General features: G+C 35.9%; 2 protein-coding genes across 2 annotated transcripts in view; both read right to left on the bottom strand.

Moving 5' to 3' along the window:
- zfx (zinc finger protein X-linked) overlaps positions 1-8026 on the bottom strand; it is a 16300-nt gene extending 8274 nt beyond the window's left edge. The window contains exons 1-7 of the mRNA XM_073830837.1: positions 7746-8026; positions 5622-5720; positions 5212-5526; positions 3807-3959; positions 3484-3621; positions 3276-3410; positions 1019-1168 (exon numbers count right to left, since the gene is read on the bottom strand). Of these exons, the coding sequence (XP_073686938.1) occupies positions 1019-1168; positions 3276-3410; positions 3484-3621; positions 3807-3959; positions 5212-5526; positions 5622-5688 (958 nt within the window). The 5' untranslated portion in view covers positions 5689-5720; positions 7746-8026. The remainder of the gene's footprint in view (positions 1-1018; positions 1169-3275; positions 3411-3483; positions 3622-3806; positions 3960-5211; positions 5527-5621; positions 5721-7745) is intronic.
- Positions 8027-9116: 1090 nt separating this feature from the next.
- On the bottom strand, positions 9117-19800 carry eif2s3 (eukaryotic translation initiation factor 2, subunit 3 gamma). Its single transcript, XM_073830717.1, has 12 exons — positions 19707-19800; positions 18894-18957; positions 18685-18812; positions 18285-18406; positions 16117-16211; positions 15869-16027; positions 13199-13333; positions 13014-13108; positions 12711-12855; positions 12458-12627; positions 9597-9769; positions 9117-9475 (listed from the first exon to the last, which is right to left on the bottom strand). Exons 1-12 carry the CDS (start codon positions 19773-19775, stop codon positions 9412-9414), a joined length of 1419 nt encoding a protein of 472 aa, XP_073686818.1. The 5' UTR covers positions 19776-19800; the 3' UTR covers positions 9117-9411.
- Positions 19801-20824: the final 1024 nt, after the last annotated feature.

Raw genomic sequence — 20824 nt, 5'->3', positions numbered from 1 at the left:
TCTTGTTTTTTATTTTTTTATTTTAATCTTTAACACTCCAGAAGTTTGGTTTGGCATATGAAATGTAGCTTGATTATCCACAATTTAGGATACATTATTAAAAAAGTTTTATCATGTAATCATGCACAAACTGAATTGGACTTGACTTTAAGCACATTATTGAGACCATCTCTGAGGAAAGCTAGGGGAGATTTGATACAGCAATAGAGAAGACATTGATGACATGCTTTTCATTTATTTGGCAAAAACAGGACAATGTGTATCTCCACAGGAATTTATGTGCCTTTTTAGCACATAAAGATTGAACTGAAGAATTAACTTGCATGTCTACCAGCACACTGGTGTGATGTCTTCTCAGATGAACTGACAAATTAGAAGTGTTGCCGTTAGCATATTATATGCATTTTCCACAATGCTTGCACACAGTCTCAGTTCGATCTATTCTTTTATTCCCGTCTTCATCATAGGTAACATGAAATCCAAAATGTTCCCACACAACTGACCTGGCTAAGGGGCCGTTCACATGAAGCCTCTTTTGCGCACTCAAGTTTGTTATTTTCAAATGTAGACGCGGTGCGACACGCTCGTTTTTTCCAGGCGCGTCCGCGCCGCATGGAGATAAAAACATCTCAACTTTTCAAAATTCCGCAAGCTCACCGCAGGCCATGTGACATGAACCAACCAATCAGCTTCATCCTTTCCTTTAATAAAATTGAAAGCACAGCCAAGTTGGATGAACAGCGTATCATAGCTGTCGCATCCTCCAACTCCGGGCAGCCTTCCTTATCTCTCCCATTTCTACACGTGACGTAACCTGCAGCACTCCACTTTTACTGTCTCTATGCACACGCGCACCGAACCGAGACAAGCGAACCGAACGGTTCGGTTGTTTTCATGTACCGTGCCACCCCTACGAAATATATATCATTATCGTTCAATATGGGGAAAAATTATCGAGATTACATTGTTGCCATATAGCCCAGCCCTAACAGGTAATTAAAATGTAGAGGAGATGTACCTGTTTGAACATGACGAAGTTCAGAACGTTTTTTGCTCCTGTTCTTGCTTCGCTGACGACCGAGTCTTTCGATCATGTCAGACTCATCAACGTGAAGTAAAGCACTAGCCGCTCCATTCCTGTTCTCACAGCTTTCACTCTCTTCCTCACCTGACAGACAGTGCATCATATTTAAAGGTTATAACGAGAAGCAATTTTTCTCAAACACAACTGTACTGCAGATTAATGACAGACGTGAGAATTATAAAGAGTTCAATTAATAAACTATAACTCAGTAACAAATTTGGGTGTTGGCATAAAGACTCTAAATCTATTAGGAAGCCTGTCAATAAATCAGTTAAATAAATTATAATCAAATTATGCATATTAACGTAAAACAATTGCATATGTCCATTTCATAGTTGGAAAAATACCTTATCAGCTAACGTACAAATGATTAAGAAGACATAATTCAGGAAAATAATAGAACACATTCATATTTCTTTATAATTAACTGCTCAAAATTAATGTGTTAAAGGGATAGTTTGCCAAAAACGAAAACTACCCCATGATTTGCTCACCCTCAAGCCATTCTAGGGGTATATGACTTTCTTCTTTCAGACGAATAAGTCAGTTATATTAAAAATAGGGCTGTCAATCGATTAATTTTTTTAATCGCGATTAATCGCATGGTTTGTCGTGAGTTTAACTCGCAATTAATCGCACATTTTTTATCTGTTCTAAATGTACCTTACATTAATATTTTTTAAAGTTTTTAATACTCTAATCAACATTGACATGGACAAATATGGATGCTTTAAGCAAATATGTGTTTATTATTAGTGAAACCATACTCGACATAGAGCATGAAGTCTAGACATGTTTCAAAGGTCATAGATGTTTTTCAAATAACTTGTTCATGTCTATTCGACACATGGGAAAAAAAAGAACATAGAAATACCAGGTTCCCATTACTTCTCTTTCTTTGCACTGAGCAATTTACTTACACAAGCCTGTTTACATTATTTGCAGGACAGGGCAGCTCACTTCTTCTGAACATGTCATTTGATGCAGCCAAGTTCTCAACAAAACTGTTTCCATTGTTATAATTTAGTATTTCTGTTATCAGACAACCAAAGTAATATGAAATAATAACTGAAAAAATCCTGAATTATGATCATGATTCAATCGCTTTTCGCTTGCATACTCGTATGTGGCTTTATGCATCAACCCCACAGCACCAATAACGTAGACCGACTCCACTTGCATTCATTCAATATGGCAGAAGTGCCGGTACGCAAGTACTCAAAAGTATAAAATACAGACGTGCCTGCGTACCGGTGTTGTGCCCATTTCAAGCACTGGAAGCAACATAATATCTGGTCTAACTGAAAGCGCTGCTCCACTGCCGCTCGCTGAACAGAGCAGACGCAGATATTAAGAGAGGGAGGTGCGCGCGCATTGGGAGACTTCGCGCTCGTTCAGCAAAACCGGAGAGCCTCAGAAACTATATTAGGTTTGTCCAATTATGTGTTTATGTATTGTTGCTAGACACTTTTCGCTAGGTTGGCAATATTGTGCATCCATTTCTTTAACTGCTAGGTAGTGGGTCAAACAGAAAATGCGTGCTGCGTTAATCGTGCGTTAATAAAATAGTGCCGTTAAAATAAATTTGCTTTAACGAGTTAACGCGTTAATTTTGACAGCCCTAATTAAAAAATATATATTCTGGCTCTTCCAAGCTTTATAATAGCAGTGAATGGGTGCTGAGATTTTGAAATCCAATAAAGTGAATCCATCCATCATAAAAAAAAAAAAAAAAAAAAAAAAAAAAAAGTACCCCACATGACTGAAATGAGAGTTAATAATGACCTTTTGAAGATGCCACTTTCTTGTGAATGCATGTTAATGGAAGCTAGAGATTACAGTTTATAAAGTTTTAAATATGGATATTTTTCTTACCACATTGATTCACTTTAGAAGGCCTTTACTAACCCACTGGAGCTACTTTTTATGATGGATGGATTGCTTCAAAATCTCACCACTTATTTACTGCCACTATAAAGAAGAGCCAAGACACTTCTTTAATGCAACTTTAATTCGTATCTGAAAAGAAAAAAAGTCTTGTACATGTAGGATAGCTTGAGAGTGAGTAAATCATGTTGTAATTTTCATTTTTGGGTGAACTACCTCTTTAAAGTGATAAACACTAATTGTGGAAAGCACTGCACAATGCAACTTTTGAATATGACCAAAAATGTACATGCGTTTCTCTAACCGTAGGCAGCAGCCCAAGCCACAGGCATGAAGTCTTTGCTGAGCGATGCATTGTCTATTGCCCGCTGAGCATTTCCAGGGTCCTCACCGCCCACCACCACTTCCATATAGACTTCATCTGTGATTTTAGCCACATCTGTTTGAGGAAAAACACATAGTATCACTTGGAGTAAACACTCTCATAACAAACTGACAGTGACGGGACTTACTGATGTCATCCTGGCTTTGATTGGCTTCATCCATTGTCATGTACACCATCTTTTCTCTTATCGGCATTCCAGAGGAATCCACCAGCTCCACGGTTTCATCTACATCAAGCTCAGTGTCTCCTATGTCAACAGTGCCTCCTGTAAATTATCCATAAACACCAAATATATGTGACCCTGGACCACAAAACCAGTAGCACGGGTATATTTGTAGCAATAGCCAACAATACATTGTATGGGTCAAAATTATCTTTTGTTCTGCAGCAAAAACGTTAGGATACTAGGTAAAGATCATGTTCCATAAAGATATTTTGTTGCAGACTTACCCAAATCCTCCTCCTCTGAGTGAGCCTTGATGATGTACACTTTGATGACCTCTTGACCTTCATCATCCTTCTCCACATCCTCAGAGTCTTCTAAAGTGCCCTCAATAGTTACTTTAGCATCCTCATCAGAAACCACCTTTCCAGCCTCATCCACTGAAATAAAACCAGGACAAACAGATGGTAACAAACAAGCAACATCCATATTCTTTACAACAATGATCAGGGAAAAACATTCTTTCAATGAGTAATACAGCCTCAAGGTAAAATTTGGGCAACATTTGAGGGCAATTGTCTATCGTCAATACAATAGTGAAGTGGTGCATGAAGCACAGCTCACTTAGAAGTCACCTTCAAACCTACCTTTCTGAGGATCTACAGCACTACAAAAATTTGCTAAATAATGGTAAATGTGATCGTGCCTTACAGGATTAGTTCACTCCAGAATAAAAATTTCCTGATAATTTACTCACCTCCATGTCACCCAAAATGTTAGTCTTTCTTTCTTCACTTAAAAAGACAAAGGTTTTTGAGAAAAAAACATTCTAGGATATTTCTCTATATAGTGGACTTCAAAGGTGGCCAATGGGTTGAAGGTCCAAATTGCAGTTTCAATGTAGCTTTAAAGGTCTCTGCACGATCTTAGCCAAGGAATAAGGGTCTTATCTAGCAATGTGATTAGCCATTTTCTAAAAAAAGAAGAAAAATTTAGATACTTTTTAACCACGAAAGCTCATCTTGCACTAGCTCGACTTCACACATTACAGTCACACTGGAAAGTGCAAAAGCGAATGTGCAAAGAAAGTCAAACACACTGTACAAAAAAAAGGTAAAGCAACAATGTTGGACAATTTTGAAGGAGGAGTAAATTAGTTGGAGTTCTTCGCCCTACCCTACCTTTTTGAACCAGAGCACACAGATGAAGAACTAACCACGAGAGACCTTACGTAATGCGTGAAGTCGTAGACATTAATAATCGCAAAGCTAGTGCAAGACGAGCATTTGTGGTTAAAAAGAATGTACTTTTTTTTAAGAAAATGGCTGACCGTTTCGCAAGGCAAGACCCTTATTTCTTGGCTGGGATTCGGTGGAGACTCTTGAAGCTGCATTGAAACTGCAATTTGGACCTTCCACTCGTTGATCCCCATTAAAATCCACTACACGGAGAAAAATCCTGGAATGTTTTCCTCAAAAAATGTATTTTCGACTGAAGAAAGAAAGACATGAACATCTTGGATTACATGGGGGTGAGTATATTATCAGGTAATTTAATTTAGGACTGAAATATTCTTTAAAAAACACTGTTTACTGTTATCAAGCAACACAGAAACCTTCTGAACATTGAGTCATTAATATCCAGAGATCCTTTTCAACAAATGTTGTTTTGTCATTGGCTGAAGCCACTCACAAGAGATCATGAGGTAGTCTCCACAGGTGTCAGGATCCTCCTGTACCTGAGCGTCAGTCATCACATCCACCTGCAGTCCTTCCTCCTCCAGAGCCACATCGTCGGGTGACATCACACAGGTCTCCACAGCAATGGTGGCAAGTGCTTCGTCATCATCTGTGCATGGCACGTACTCTGCCACCACATCCTCGATGGCTTCCTGGATGACCAGCTCCTCATGGGCGAGGCTGTGCACTGCGATCTTCTCACCCTCAACATCAGACACGAGAACCGACTCCTGGAGTTCAACCACCACCTCCTCGTCTTCTCCATCGCCTTTTCAAGTAGAAGAACCCACAAATACACACACAAATGTCTTTACACTCATAAAACAGCAATCTGAGAGACCTCATTGGTCGTTGTTTGTTTACCTGCCCCATGGAATATGATCTTGGGCTCATGGGAATGGAGACTCAGAGCCGTTACATCTTCATCCATTGTCTCCACCAGTCATCTGCATAATATAAGACCTACAGGAACAAAATAGCAAAGGAAATATTAGAACGCAATAAGAAGATGAAAATGTATGATTTGTATGAGATTTAAAGCATAAAATGTGCTGTCAAATGATTAGTCGCGATTAATTGCATCTACAATAAAAGTTTTTGTGTAAATAATATATCTAATATACAGACATAACATTATTTTCCTTAAATATATACATCAATGTGTGTGTATTTATATACATTATATATAATAAATGTACACACACATTGATGTATATATTTAAGGAAAATAATGTTATGTCTGTATATTAGATATATTTATTAGTACTGTTCAAACAATTAATCATGATTAATCGCATTCAAAATAAGTTTGTTTAAATAATGTGTGTGTGTACTGTGTATATTTATCATGTATATATAAAGACACACACATACAGTATATATACACACATCATAAATATAAAGTACACACAAATAATAAATTATGTAAACCAAACCTTTTAATTTGGATGCATTTAATCGCGATTAATTATTTGACAGCACTAAATAGGATTATACAAATAACCACAATATCACAAAAGAAAGTCATAAAACAACTAGATTAAATATAAATATTATAATATTATATTTTGTAGTTCCTTTCCATCACAAAATCAATTTTTTTCAGTTTATTCAAGTTATTTTGGTTATGCAGTACATTTTTTTTATATCACAAGCACATGTGTGTCTGGATATATTGCATAAAATAATAAATATAATTTTAAAGACGGGAATCAGTAAATCATTTAACTTAAATGAAATGAAAGCTATAGAAAATCTCAAAATGAATGTTTTTTTTTTTCATACTACGCGTCATAATATCGTGATCCCTAAATTCATTTTGATTGATTTTAGTTAGTAGTGTTTTATAATTTATAAATAATTAATTGTAATTATAAAAAAGGTAAATAATTATAAAATTGAACTTGCACAAAACAATAACATTTTTAAAATGGACCTCATTAAATAATTTTTAAACATAATAATGTTTTGTAAATAATCGAATTACTAATACATCTAAGTACCTGATCATGACCAGTAAATATTTCTGAAAGTCTGGGTAAAAGTAGGTAGAAATTAAAACGCGATTAATCGATTAAAAATGTGTGTGTGTACTGTGTGTGTGTGTGTATATATATATATATATATATATATATATATATATATATATATATATATATATATATATATATGAATACACACACACATACATATATTGGAAAAATATGTTAGATTTATATGTAAAAAATAAATATATATATATATATATATTTGTGTGTGTGTGTGTGTATGTGCATTTATATATACACATTATAAATATACACAGAACACACATACAATATGTAAACATAAACTCATTTTAAATCAATTAATCGTGACTAATTGTTTTGCAACTCTTTTTGAAATATTTTAAATTACAACACAAGCAGATTTATTTTCTAAGCTACATGGCTCAAAAATAACCGGACAATGTGAATGACCTTATTATACTTTCAGTACAGCAGCTGTAAACCAAACAGGCTTCCATGAATCCCATAATCTGATACTGTAATGTAGCGTTGAAGGGGCGTTCCCTCTCTTAGACTGTAGCACAATGCCCCGCCCACTATTATAAATACCGGGACACGCCCCCTTTCGCGATCATCGCCATTTTGAATAAATTAAAATAATTCGTCAAATCTCATAAATATATACTTAAATGCCAGCACAAAGACACTCAATATGATTTTTAACACAATTATAGTTTACGTAACCCATCTGAACATGAAATCATTGTGTAGTTGCTCATGAATCAGTCATGCGGATCTTCCGTCCGAGAGTTCCGTCTCCGCGGCCTACTTTAGGCCTCTGAAGGCCGCGGCTCGGTGCTAACAAAGGCCTACGCGCCATTGCAATGACGTTAATCTCTCAAACGGATAAACACGTATTTCACTCGCACTCCAAAATAACGCTTCAGATGCTAATCCAATAAATATAAACGTCCATATTGTGTTAAACACAGCGGCCTACCTTTTGTAATTTTTTTGTTTCGTTTCCAAGGCCGTACGGGCTTCCTTCTCCCACCCCCAGACTCGGGCAGAACGCAGACGGGGCTCTTGTGTGAGTAGGGCGGGCCGCCGCAGAGCGCGGAGGGGAGGGGCCGAGTCTGATGCGCTCCGAGGCGCTGCAGCCTCCAGCTCCGCCGGCGATTACGCCGCCTTCAGAGGCGCACGTCACTGCCTCGGAGCCGCAGGAAAATGCGGAAGGAGTCTCAGACAAGTGGCCGCAGTCCGGCTCTTTTGGCAGGCCCGCGAATTGTATTTTCTCGGCGCGTTGGCGATTTTAAAACTGAGGAAAAGCAAACGAATGATTTTGTTTTTGTTTAGAGATTTGGACGTCGCTTGTGAGGGACTAACGTTATTTGTGGGCTTTATTTTGTGGTGGCGTCAAATGCGTATGATGCGGAACGATTAGCGAGCTCGGGATATTAGCCAGTTATGGATTTATGCGTACAAAAATGGTTTAAAGGACCACAGAGGCTTATTAGGAAAATTGTTTGGGTTGGAAATATTTGCTGAATAGCACATTTACACCGTTTTTGCGCGTATACGGTTATTGACCTGATGGCTTTACGTTTTTATTCTTTTCTTTTTAGAAAGACGTTTGAACATAGGATCATTTGTTCTATCATTAGTTACCTACAATATAGGTTTAGAAACAAGAACTATTAACATAAAAGCAGACATTATACAAACAAGATATAGATTAAAAAACAATAGCGACAGCATATAAGAATACTATATATGATAATATTAATCATTTTGTTTAATGTAGTTTAGTGTTCTTCTAACCACCGTTAAATACTATAACAGGTTATTAATACACAGTATAATGCTGCCAAAACGGTTAAATTACAACTACTGCCCATTCAAAAGTCTCAAAAACCTGTTACTACATGCTTATGTTTTATCATGCTTTTAATATAGGCTACAGCATTAGTTCAGGATATTTAAGTTCAATCAAAGTTGTAGAAACCAACATATGTTGTAGGCACTTATAAATAATCATTATTTATTGACTCAAGTGGTTAATGTGTCAACCCCCACTTTCAAATGTCACCCTGGACCACAAAACCAGTCATAACAATACATTTAAAAAAAAAAAAATTTAAGATTCATACATAATTTGAAAGCTGATGTAAATAAGCGTTTTATTGATCCATGGTGTGTTAGGACTGGACAATATTTGGCTGAGAAACAGCTATTTGAAAATCTGATGGTGCAAAAAAAATAATCAAAAATATTAACCACTGCACTGCTCTTTGTTCTTGAGAATAAGATTTTAAAAGCACTTTGATACTAAAATGAAGCACCATTTTCAGAAAACAGAGCACACAAACAGTTAGATCCAAAAGGTTTTTATTAGTCATCACTGAAAGATGTTGACAATATCTTTGTCAAGCCAAGGAATATTGTTTTCATTGCATTTCTCATATAAATGACACCAATCCTTCCACAGAGGATGGTGAACATCTTAAAATACAGGGCCAGTGCGTTCCTATCAAAAAGAGCCTCTCCCTTCAACTCTGCGCTGACGACGAAACGCGCTGGCCTGTGCACGAGTGTGTGTGAAAATGATATAATAATTATGTCCGGCAGAGAGACAGTGCGAGCCAAGGAAAGAATGTGGTCACTCCTCAATCGTCATCGACTGTGGGTGTGATGGTCACCCCTCTCCTGATCTGACCCCATCCGATCAAACTAGAGAAGAGGGAAAAAAAAAAGTGAATGACTGTTCACACTGCATAAATAAAATGTTTTTGATCTAATGATGTATGATTCACTGATGCACATTATTCCACAGAACAAAATAAAAACACACCGCCAATGTTTCTCCACTCTGCGACTCAAGGCGATCTTCTCCCCCACCTCTGTGCACACAGGGTTAGTGAGCACAATCTTGGCCAAATCAGCTTTCACTGCACTCACACGGCCTCCTGTCGACAGCGAGCCAATGTTTACCATCAGCACCTCATTCTTTGACAGCTTCTGAACCTGTAAGCCAAATCAGTAAGAAAATCAAAAACTGCAATAGCATTCAAAATAGGGAAAAAGTACATTTAAATCAGAATGCTTAATAAATAGTGCTGTTAAATTGATTAATCGTGATTAATCACATCCAAAATGAGTTTGTATATATTTAAGAAATACATGCATGTAAACAATGTATGTGTATTTATGCAGTGTATACACACAAACACACAGTACACAAACGAAAAAAAAAAAAACTTTTTTAATTTGATTATTCGCGATTAATCGATTTGACAGCGCTATTAATAAAAAAAAATATATATATACACATGTGTAAAATATACATGTGTGTTTATACATACAAACAAACAATACACAGGTGAACAAAAACTTTTGATAAATAAACAGGACACAGATGTAAAAAACTTTTTGGATGCGATTAATCGCGATTAATTGATTCGACAGCACTATTACTGATATAAAAATATTATATACATTGTGTGTGTGTGTGTGTGTGTGTGTGTGTGTGTATTTATATATACATACACAGAATAAACATACACAGTATACACATTATGTAAATAAAACCTTTTTTGGATGTGATTAATTGATTTGATAGCACTATTATTAACATAGAAAATATAATGATATACATTACACACTATATACACACTTTCATTCAAAGCTTTTGGGTCAGTAAAAAAAAAAAGGAATCAATTAAAGTCTACTAAAAATGTACAAATGTGTAACACTGTGTCCTCATCAGATGCAATGTAAGATATTCCAGTGACAAGCAATCTGTCTGCATGAGATGTGACTAAGTCAGTCACACATTACAGCCAATCAGGTGTTAGCAGCTCTCTTTAAACTACATTTGTTGAGAAATAGATAGCAACCTAGTTAATAAATATTAAAGCCTTTTTTAACAATATTAAAAGTACATACTGAATGACTGAAACCATTTTTGTCATAAAATACACTTTTGCACACACTGAGTTCATAGTTTAAACATAGTTTTCTTTTATTTTCAAGGTCTGAGTGGTAAATTATCCATTGTCCCTACCAGCATGGCTATAAAAGTCATGCAAAATGATATTCAAACTCACATAAATCCATTATAACATTAAATAAAGGACATAATCGGTATCTGCGATTTTTGTTATAGACCTTTGTCGCTTGAAGCATATTGCTTTAGCTGGACAGGACAAAAAAACGTAAATTTCTTGTCACGTAACATCTGGTTAGAACAGTGTGTAATGGTTTCCAAAAAATAATAATTAGCATTTTTTTACATTTTCAAAAAAGTACTGCTGAAAACATAGCTTTGCCATCACAGGAATAAATTACATTTTAAAATATATCCAAATAGAAAACAGTATGTTTGAAAATACCATTTAAAATTGTAATATTGTGATAATAAAATGTTAAATGCTTTAACTGTATTTTTTTATCAAATAAATGCAGCCTTGGTGATATTTCTTTTTTCAAAAACAAAATCTTAGACAGTAGTATGTATACAGCATGATGTCTGTTGTGCTGGAATTAACAGGGTTCATAGACACTGTAAAATGAAATTCCAGGACTTTCAAGGACTTTAAGTACTATTAAGATAAATAGTTAAATAAAAATGGCAAAAATAAGATGACGCACACACAAAATAATCACTACTAATGTATTACAAAGTATATTACACTTTTACTATAGTAAAACCACGATTAATTTTCTTAAGGGGTTTGTATTTATGTATACTTTTTACAACTATACTGCCTTAATGGTTTGATGTTTTCTACTGTTTAAGAAGGAAAAAAAAAAAAAAAACGTGGCAAAATTGCGCCGAAATCCTGATCTGAAACAAATGATTTGCAAACGCACACCAAAGTACCGATCATAATCAAATGCTCCGCGCTCTGAAGTTCAGATCTAAAGCAAAAGATTAGCGAAACCGCTCCAACGGTCTGATCGAAATTAAAGTGTTGATTGCAAATCATTTAAAGTCCGATCTGAATAATGATTCTCAAACCATCATTTCAGACCAAGAATCGGAACACAGATCGTGAATCATATGACTTAGGAACTTTGCGTATCGCGAATCATTTGATTTAGATTGGGAATTTAAATTGTATTGTGAATCATTTGCTTTGAATTATTCAATTCGCAAAATGATTCACAAACCTATTCCGTTCTATATTCAATAATTCATGACATGCGCTCCAAAGTCCCGATTTGAAACAAATGATTTGTGATACACTGTCCAATTGGAGCTCTTCGAAACAGTGAATCATTTTGCGACGCAATGGTTTAATTGATTCTGAGTTTCAAAAACTGAGTTTCACCAATCACTATGTGCTTTTTAAAATTATTACAAGTGATGTCGAAATCTGAAAATGAATGGCTCTTTTAATTTGATCTGGTTTTTGCTGGTGAATTGCTTGAAATTAATGATCGAAGTCACAAGCTTGAATCAATCAAAGTGGTATAAATGACTCACTCAATTGATTCGGTTCATCTATTCCGCTTTTCATGTCTTTAGCCATGTTTACGTGACATTGTCAGGACTACTACTGGCTTAGCTCGGACTAAATGAAAAGTAAAACTCTAATTTTCGATGTAAGTAACTGCCTAAAATTCATGAGTTTAATCTCATTCTTTAGGATGTTGAACAATAAAAGGAGTTAACATTTTGTTTTGATAATACTACTATAAAATCTTTACCTTGGCTGCTTTCTTGTCACCCTCAGTGCGCACACCGAGCAGCCTTCTTAAAAGGAAGTAGGAGATCTCAAGCTCTGTGAAGATCTCAGGAAGAGCCCCCACAGCACCGAGGACCTGGCCCACCATACGATCTGCTCTGCACAGTGTAGGGTCAATCTTGGTGCCAACACCTTCAACCGAAAATGTGCATAAACATTAATGTAACACCACCACACACAATTACAAGACTGAAGTACTGTTCAAGTCTGCATACCAATAAGGCCACCAGGAGCAGCATACTGGAGGTCATTATGTTCGGCAAACAGGGAGACAATTTTGGAGAAGATAGGTTTGCACATTAGCTTCCCTTCATGGTCCTTAGAAACAATACCTGGTCTGACCTCAATCTCCTGTCCAACCTTGAACCAAAATAAACAGGAGAACAGCATGAAAAGAGGAACAGAAATAGCAACAGCAAAGCAGAAGCTTGATACTCTAACAATGAAAGTGCTTTAGGAATTGTGGGACGGTGGAAAAATGCTAGACATAAATTGGATCAAGCCCGTCAAAATGTTACCTTTAGGACTCCTTTGAGGATACTTCCTCCAGCTACACCACCTTTCAGATCATCTACTTCACAGCCAGGCTTATTGACATCAAATGACCTGATAACTGTGGGGAACAAAAAGAACATCGTTGGTCGTCTAAACTCTGCCACAGAGCACAGCATATTACAGAGACCTAATATTGAAGGTCTCTTACCAATAAGGCGAGGCTCAGAGGTGAAGTCACGGACAGGCACAGGGATCTTATTTACAATGTACTCGCAGACAACCTCAATGTTGTACTTGAGCTGGGCTGAGATCGGGATGATTGGTGCTCCCTCTGCTACTGTGCCTGTAGGAAAATAAATGAAATGCGAAACCTTATTATAATGGGACAGTTTAGAAGGGAGTTTAGAGAACAGGGCACTTAGACACATGAAAGAGTAACAGAAAGAGTCCATGGTAAATGGATAGTAGGGTTGGGCCAATAGACACAGCCATCGCCCATTGCCGATGGCTGACATTGAAATATTTTATTCATCACATTTGTCTATGTTCTCTTATATCGCTGGGTTATTATACTGTATATAAATTGCGGGCACCAGGGAGCTGGTATTACTATACAGGGCACTGAAATTTTGAAAGCATGCTCGCTTTTTACTTTCACTTTCGAGATTTGTGATCACACGTGTGTTTGTTACGGAGTGGCAGTACTTATCACACATTTACAAGATTAGATGTGGGTCAGTGGTACAATCATCAGATAATTCGCCATCATCCTATTAGTCATCTCTCTTTATACTGTTTATGTGGTAAGCAAAATTATGTAAAGTAATGTAACAGGCTACTGCTAACAAGTGGCTAACCACCAAGTGGCTCAATGCGTTATTCGGTTTTTGTGCCTTTCTGAATACGAATTCACTCTTTCAACCCTTGTCCCGATGTCATCATCCATCTGATGCCAATTTGGTAGACATCTCCCAACCCTAATGGATAGTTCACCCAAAATTACCATTTTGTCATCAAAACTCATCATCATGTTGTAGATTTTAATGGGTAGCATTTGAGCATTTTTTGGAACCTGACAGACTCATTTACTTTTATAATATGGAAAAATCCCAGAATTTTCAACATAAATAAAAGTTGTTAAATAGAAAATAACCACTAGATTTGTTTGTCTGGTTTGTGGCATCAAAACTTTGAAAACTATGTTTAGAATTAGATCAAATGCAATTGTAAAGTGTTTTTTTTTTAATTCTGATTCAAATAGAACTTTAATTTGATAAGAAAATTGTTAAAATTGTTTATTTTCCATTTTCAACTATAAAAAGAAAAAAAAAATGGTTTCTTAAGAACCAAATCTAGGGCCCTATGTAATCTGCTTGATTTTTTCCTAAAATCAGATTTTTTTGTCTCAAATTCTGTTCTTAATTTATTGAAATGTACTCTTAAAACAGCCTTATGAATTATTTTTATTTCCTTAAAAATTCTGTGTTATATACTTCAATCGTTTGATTATCAAATGAAGGCATACAACATTTTCATTTATCTTTTAAGTATTAAAAAATTAACTATTTTATTCTGCAAACAAAATACATTTACTATTAAAATTAAAATATGGAAGAAATGTTTTGTAATTATCTAGTAATTATTTAATTTTAGTAGTAGTAGTAGTAGTAGTTGTTTGTACAGTCTACTGAACAATAGCAATATATTTCTGGCACAATGTCTTCAAGTTAAACCAAACTTTTGTTTTAACGGGTTTCCATAAATACCTTTAAATTTGATAAATATTAAAGGTATTTACGGCTTAATATTTACAGATAGTAGCCTGACAAGCCAGACCCACATAAATGTAGGGTCTGGGCACTCTCTATAGACAGCGCTCAACCGGAGGGGCGGGATAAACGGTTGTCTTTCAAACTCACTCTCCACGCAATAGGATAGCGCTACAACCAATCGGAGCAATGAAGAAGGTGAAGTAGTCAACTCCAAATACATCCTTCTTTTGAAAGAACGACCTCAGTGCAGTTTCTTGTTCTTTTCTCAGAGAAAAGCTTAACTCCAAGTCTTTCAGAGTGGCGACCAAAGCCGATTCGAAAGAAAGTTGTTCGCTAGCAGCAGCCATCGCTTTATCTCTCACGCGTAATTCACGGAACCAGAGAACATCTGACGGAACTAATGGTCGCAGGTCAGTCGTCATCATGTTAAACCCGCCCACCGACTCGTGATTGGCCCGGTCAATTTTGGATTTTTGGAAATCTCAAGTGAACGGAGAGTTACTAGACTGCCCTTAGAAGCAAATGTAATTTGCTGCCGCTAGGGGCGTGTCTAGATTCTAAGCTATACAGATAGTAGTCCATATTGCAATCTGATTTAAAAGCAACCTATGTTCAAATAATTGATTCAAAGTTTGACAAATTCCATTTTTATGACTGGATTCTGTGATTCGGTCAGCGTTTTCAGCAATGCAGAAATCATAGGGGCGCTGCAAATCATTATATTAAAATGATTTCTGAAGGATCATGTAACACTGAAAACTGGAATAATGTCTGCTGAAAGTTTAGCTTTGCATCACAGGAATAAATTGCATAGAATTTTTATATTTTAAAGTGTAATTTTTCATAGTATTACTGCTTTTTACTTTTTGTTCAAACAACTTCAGTCTTGGTGACAAAAGACTATTAAAAAAACAACAACACAAAGACAAATACAATAAAAATACAAATACAATAAAAAAAAAAAAATTACCATCCCAAATATTTGAACAGTAGCCTACTTGTACACTCCTCCCAAATTCATATTGGCAATGACACACTTATGGTATCCTGTTCAACTACAAGCAAATCCATGACAATTCAAAATAGCACCAAGATAAAACTCTTACCCTGCACAAACGCCAGGATCTGTTCATACTGCTCTTTGGCCTGACTCTCTTTCACCAAGTCGATTTTATTCTGCAGTATCAGTATGTGCTTGAGCTTCATGATCTCAATGGCAGCCAAATGCTCTGACGTCTGTGGCTGAGGGCATGATTCATTGCCAGCTGAAAGCGTAAAGAAGGTCATTAGTCATAAAAGGCTGTTTATTACTTTCAAGACAAAAACCACTACAGGTTGCAAGGTAAAAACTCACCAATTAGGAGCAGCGCAGCATCCATTACAGCGGCACCGTTCAACATGGTGGCCATCAAGATGTCGTGACCCGGGCAATCCACAAACGAGACATGTCTAAAAAAGACAAAAAACAATCAGGATGTCTGGGGAAACCAACACTGGCTAAATGGACCACTGTAATTGAATAAGAAGAACTGAATATACAGAAATAACACATTGATTAGACAAGTGATTCTGAAAAGAAAACAGCTGTGGCAACAGCGGTTGAGTGTGTGAATGGCAGTCGGCTTCCTGCCTTTAAAGCCAATTCCTCTGAACCTTTCTGCTTTAGACTGTCTGAACAAGCCTGACATAGAAGATCCTTGCAATAGAAAAGCACCCTTTCAGCGGACGGCATCACTAGCTGCTATTGCGAACTTGCTGCTCCCATTCAACAGCAACACACACACGGTTTCTACACCAGACGAAAACACTGTTGCGTCGAACCACATCAGCTAAAAGCTGTCTAAGCTGGACGTGACAAAGCAACTGTTGAAAATCCATTTGTCCATCATGACAGAAGTAGTGTGAGTGCTTGGAGTACACCATAAATAGAACAGGCATCAGTTTACTGTCTAGGAATTGCAGCGTCACGGAACACAGCATCCAGTTAAGACATAATCAAGTATTTTGGTAATTAAGTAATCTGTTGATTATTCTGACGATTAATTGAGTACTCAGAATTACGGAGCCCTATGAAAACATGAACAGAATTGTGGAATCCAGTCATTAAAATGGAATTTAATGTATAACGCAAAATGTAACGGAATTTGCTTAATTTTGGATGGATAAATCAAAAGTACACTTAAATCAAAATGTGATATGGATTAGTGTCTGTGAATATTAACACCAAGTATGAATCCTGCATGTTATGTGTGTCTCTCTGCGAATGAATGGCGCAGATGTGCAGTTTTGCTTACTGCACACATACCGAAGCTTGCAGTGTTTTCATATACGAGTACACGAACACAAACACATCTCTAGAACTGCTCTGAGAGTTAGCTCATTAGCATTTTACCCTTTCCTTTAAGAAGGAATATCACATACAAACAGAAACTTGAAGGTCTTCACAGCAACCAGTCAAAATACAAGTTTGGCTTAACTTGAAGAAACTGTGACCGAAATATATTACTTAATGTAATGACAGTACTACTACTACTAATAAAAACATTATAGATCATTGTTTAATACTAATCCTTGTTTAATATTGATCAAACAACATTTAATTCAAATGTCCACTTAATCTAGGGTTGAGCTTTTTTTTGAAATCTTGATAAATAGTTAGCATACTAAGAAAGATATTGATGTATGATAACATGTTGCGTTCCCAAATGAATGTTATAATTAGGGGCTGCACGACAAATCAAAATGAAATTGCAATTGCGATTAAGCAAAAGCTGCGATTGTCATGCACATCTTGTCAGGAAAGCATGGTTCTGCGATCAGTAGTAAATCTCCATCTCTATTTAAAGCAGAAACTCCAAATACGCTCCATGTAAGTGCTTTCTTTGATTCAAAATGACTAATAAACACACGACTACCACAACAAATGGTTAAGCTGAATTCTTCTTATAATTTTCCTTATAATAAACTACATAATAATGCAATGCCTATATCACTGCTTAGAATACCTTTAAAGGTGCATTAAGCAAAAAACGCTGTTGAAAAGTGGATCGGACCGACAAATTCTTTGGTTTTTCAGCATTTTTGTGTATTTAACGTGTATTCTCTTTTCACACTGAGGACAAATGAGAAACTTATATGAAAATATTACAGAAGGTTCAAACTCTTACTGATGCTTCAGAAAGGCAAATCAATGCTTTAAGAGCTGAGGTATACTAACTTTTGAACAGAATGAAGAAGTACATTTATATTATTTTGCCTAAATAACATTTTCTTCATTTAGTACTGGCCTTCAGAAGCTCCAGAAGATAATTAACATGTTTCCCAGAAGACAAAATAAGTTAAATTTACCCTGATCTTAAAAATCAAAACATTTTTACCCCTCTATTCCTAATGCATTGTGTTTCCTTCTGAAGCATCAGTGAGCATCTGAAATAAGAGTTATTTTGGTAAAATAAGTACAATTTTGCAAATTCTGCAAGGTGTATGTAAACTTTTGACCTCAACCGTATATAACCAACATACCGAACTAATTTGAAGTTGCCTTTGGTGCCAGGAATGTCTGTGGGGAATTCATCAGGTGTGCTGCTGCCACATGACCTGTAACACTCTGGCCGTGGACAACTAGGATCATCCAATTTATACACCTAAATAAGAGATTCAAAACAAAAGATGTAAACGTTTAGCAAAAAATACAAACATTAGGGAAAAAAAACACTCAGAAGTTAATACTTCACACTTATTAAAAACAAATAACTTGTAACAGCCTTCCTTAGAGAAAAAAAACTAACATTTTTCCTAAAAAGGGCAGCTTTAATTTGCTGTTGCAAGCTTAAATTGAATCAAATAATTGCCATTGCTAGCTTCTGACTCAGAGTGTAGCTTGCAAAATGTGTTGTAAAGATAATAGCGAACAATGACTTGCCTTAGCATTAGCATAACCCAACTTGATTGTGATGTTTCTCTCCAGCTCATTTTTGAATCTGACAGTGTGAACTCCAGAGATCGCTTTCACCACTGTTGATTTTCCGTGGGCTACATGACCAATAGTTCCTGGAAACATAAACAGGCATAATTAATGAATGAATCTGAAGTAAATGTGATATTTGTGGCATTTGTTAAAAGAAATCTCACCTATGTTTATTGTGGCTTGTCTGCTGATAATCTCTTGGGACAGAGGAGTCAGTTTGCTCACATCCTATAAGCCAAAACAGAAATGTTGAATCTAAAATCAATAAAAGGAAGTATGGCAAGCTGTTTCATGTGTATCTTCAAGAAAAAGACACCAGCATAAAAAATATCAGCAGCGACAACAGTATCAAAACATATGAATCAATATGTTCATAAGTGACAAGTGCCAGAAATAAATATTTCACATTTTTCCAAAACTTGTAACAGCTTCTCTTATTAGAGAAATTGAAGTTTTCCCGTGAAAAAGGGAAGCTGCACTTTTCTGTTGCAAGCTTAAATTGAACCAAATAATTGCTATTGCTCGCTTTTGATTCAGAGTGTAGCTTGCAATACTTGATTTAGAGCTTGTGTTACTTTCAAGTAATTAACAAATGAGTCAGAGTAACAAAAATGAATACAAGTTAACTGCAAGGAATACATGTTAAAACGGCTTGCCATAAGGGACATTGCCGTAAACGTCAGACGTATAGAATGTATTTGAATAAAAATATGCAAGATTACTACCTAAACAAAAAATACGTGACTGAAACCTCATATTAGACAGAATGACATTTGGATTTCACTTCATTTTCACATTTTCTACACGGGGTCCTTCTCCATCCCAGAATGAATCATGTGGTGAGCTTTCACCGGTACAGCTAACAAGCACGCCTGCTTTCATCAGAGAGTACAAAACCACTTAACTCGAACTGTCGATACAGCCAGTACTTTTAGAACATGTTATATTACAAATACGAACAAAAGATGAAGACTTACTAATGTACTGAGGTCTTGTTTAGAAAGATGAGGCTGACCCAACGTTGTTCCAGACTCGTCGCCCGCCATCTTGATAGAAAAGGAATGGAAGTATGACCCAGCAAACGCCTGACCGTTTTTTTCACAAATACATGTGTGGTATTATAGCATTTCCCGTTAAATTATTTGTAGGTGTTTGGTATATACATATAGATAATGTTCTCTTTTTCACTATTACACGACATAAGGCCATAAAATAAAACAAATAATTATAAACATATTTATCTAACGGCGTCCTGTAGGCATGGGATGATGCAATCAGCTTCTAGAAAACCAAGTAATACCAAGAAGACGAGAGCAGACCGCAAAATGCATCCTAGACTAAAATAAACATAAACAAACTTAAAATACCAACATAATCAGCAGCGTAATTTACCTAATATATGATTAACGTCTACAAACTTGAACACACACGTTGGATTGACGCGGATAAAATCAGGGTCCGTCTTGTGGCTATGACGTCACACGTTTTGTAGTTTTTATCTATCTATCTATCTGTCTGTCTATCTATCTATCTATCTATCTATCTATCTATCTATCTATCTATCTATCTATCTATCTATCTATCTATCTATCTATCTATCTATCTATCTATCTATCTATCTATCTATCTATCTATCTATAAAAAAGTTGTACAGCCTACTAAATAAAGAAACATTTGACATCACTGTGTAATAAGTCTAACCATTTTCTATTGATGTTCCCATGTTGACATTTAATAGTCAACTACACAAACTGAACCAATATTTAGTAACTTTACTGTGGGCAGTAAAAACAATATATAGTGTATAGCTTTTGTTTTTCTTGTCTGAATTTACTGTAATGTGTGCACCAAACGGTGTTGACCTGTTTTTGCAATTTGAAATATAATTGCTCTCGAGGGATGAATAATGTACCAATAAAGTGAGAGGAAAACTAGTTTAATTGTAAACGCCATTTACAACAGAATAAGCTATTAATATGACTAGGTTAGCTGTAGGAAATCTAGAAAAATATTCTTTGCATGTCTCTAAATTATGATATAACAAATATGTTATAATATAATATATAATACATGAAACAGGAGGTTCATACACTAC

Source organism: Garra rufa, chromosome 24, assembly GCF_049309525.1.
Source record: "Garra rufa chromosome 24, GarRuf1.0, whole genome shotgun sequence".
Lineage (NCBI taxonomy): Eukaryota > Metazoa > Chordata > Actinopteri > Cypriniformes > Cyprinidae > Garra > Garra rufa.
This window is presented reverse-complemented; position numbering and strand designations above follow the sequence as displayed.

Excerpts from the sequence above, each read along its gene's own strand:
- eif2s3 (XM_073830717.1), bottom strand. The coding sequence starts at position 19,775 with ATGGCGGGCGACGAGTCTGGAACAACGTTGGGTCAGCCTCATCTTTCT. Across the intron at positions 18,958-19,706 it reads AACAAGACCTCAGTACATTA|GATGTGAGCAAACTGACTCC; the intron begins GTAAGTCTTCAT and ends TTTGGCTTATAG. Across the intron at positions 13,109-13,198 it reads CTCTGAGCCTCGCCTTATTG|TTATCAGGTCATTTGATGTC; the intron begins GTAAGAGACCTT and ends TGTTCCCCACAG.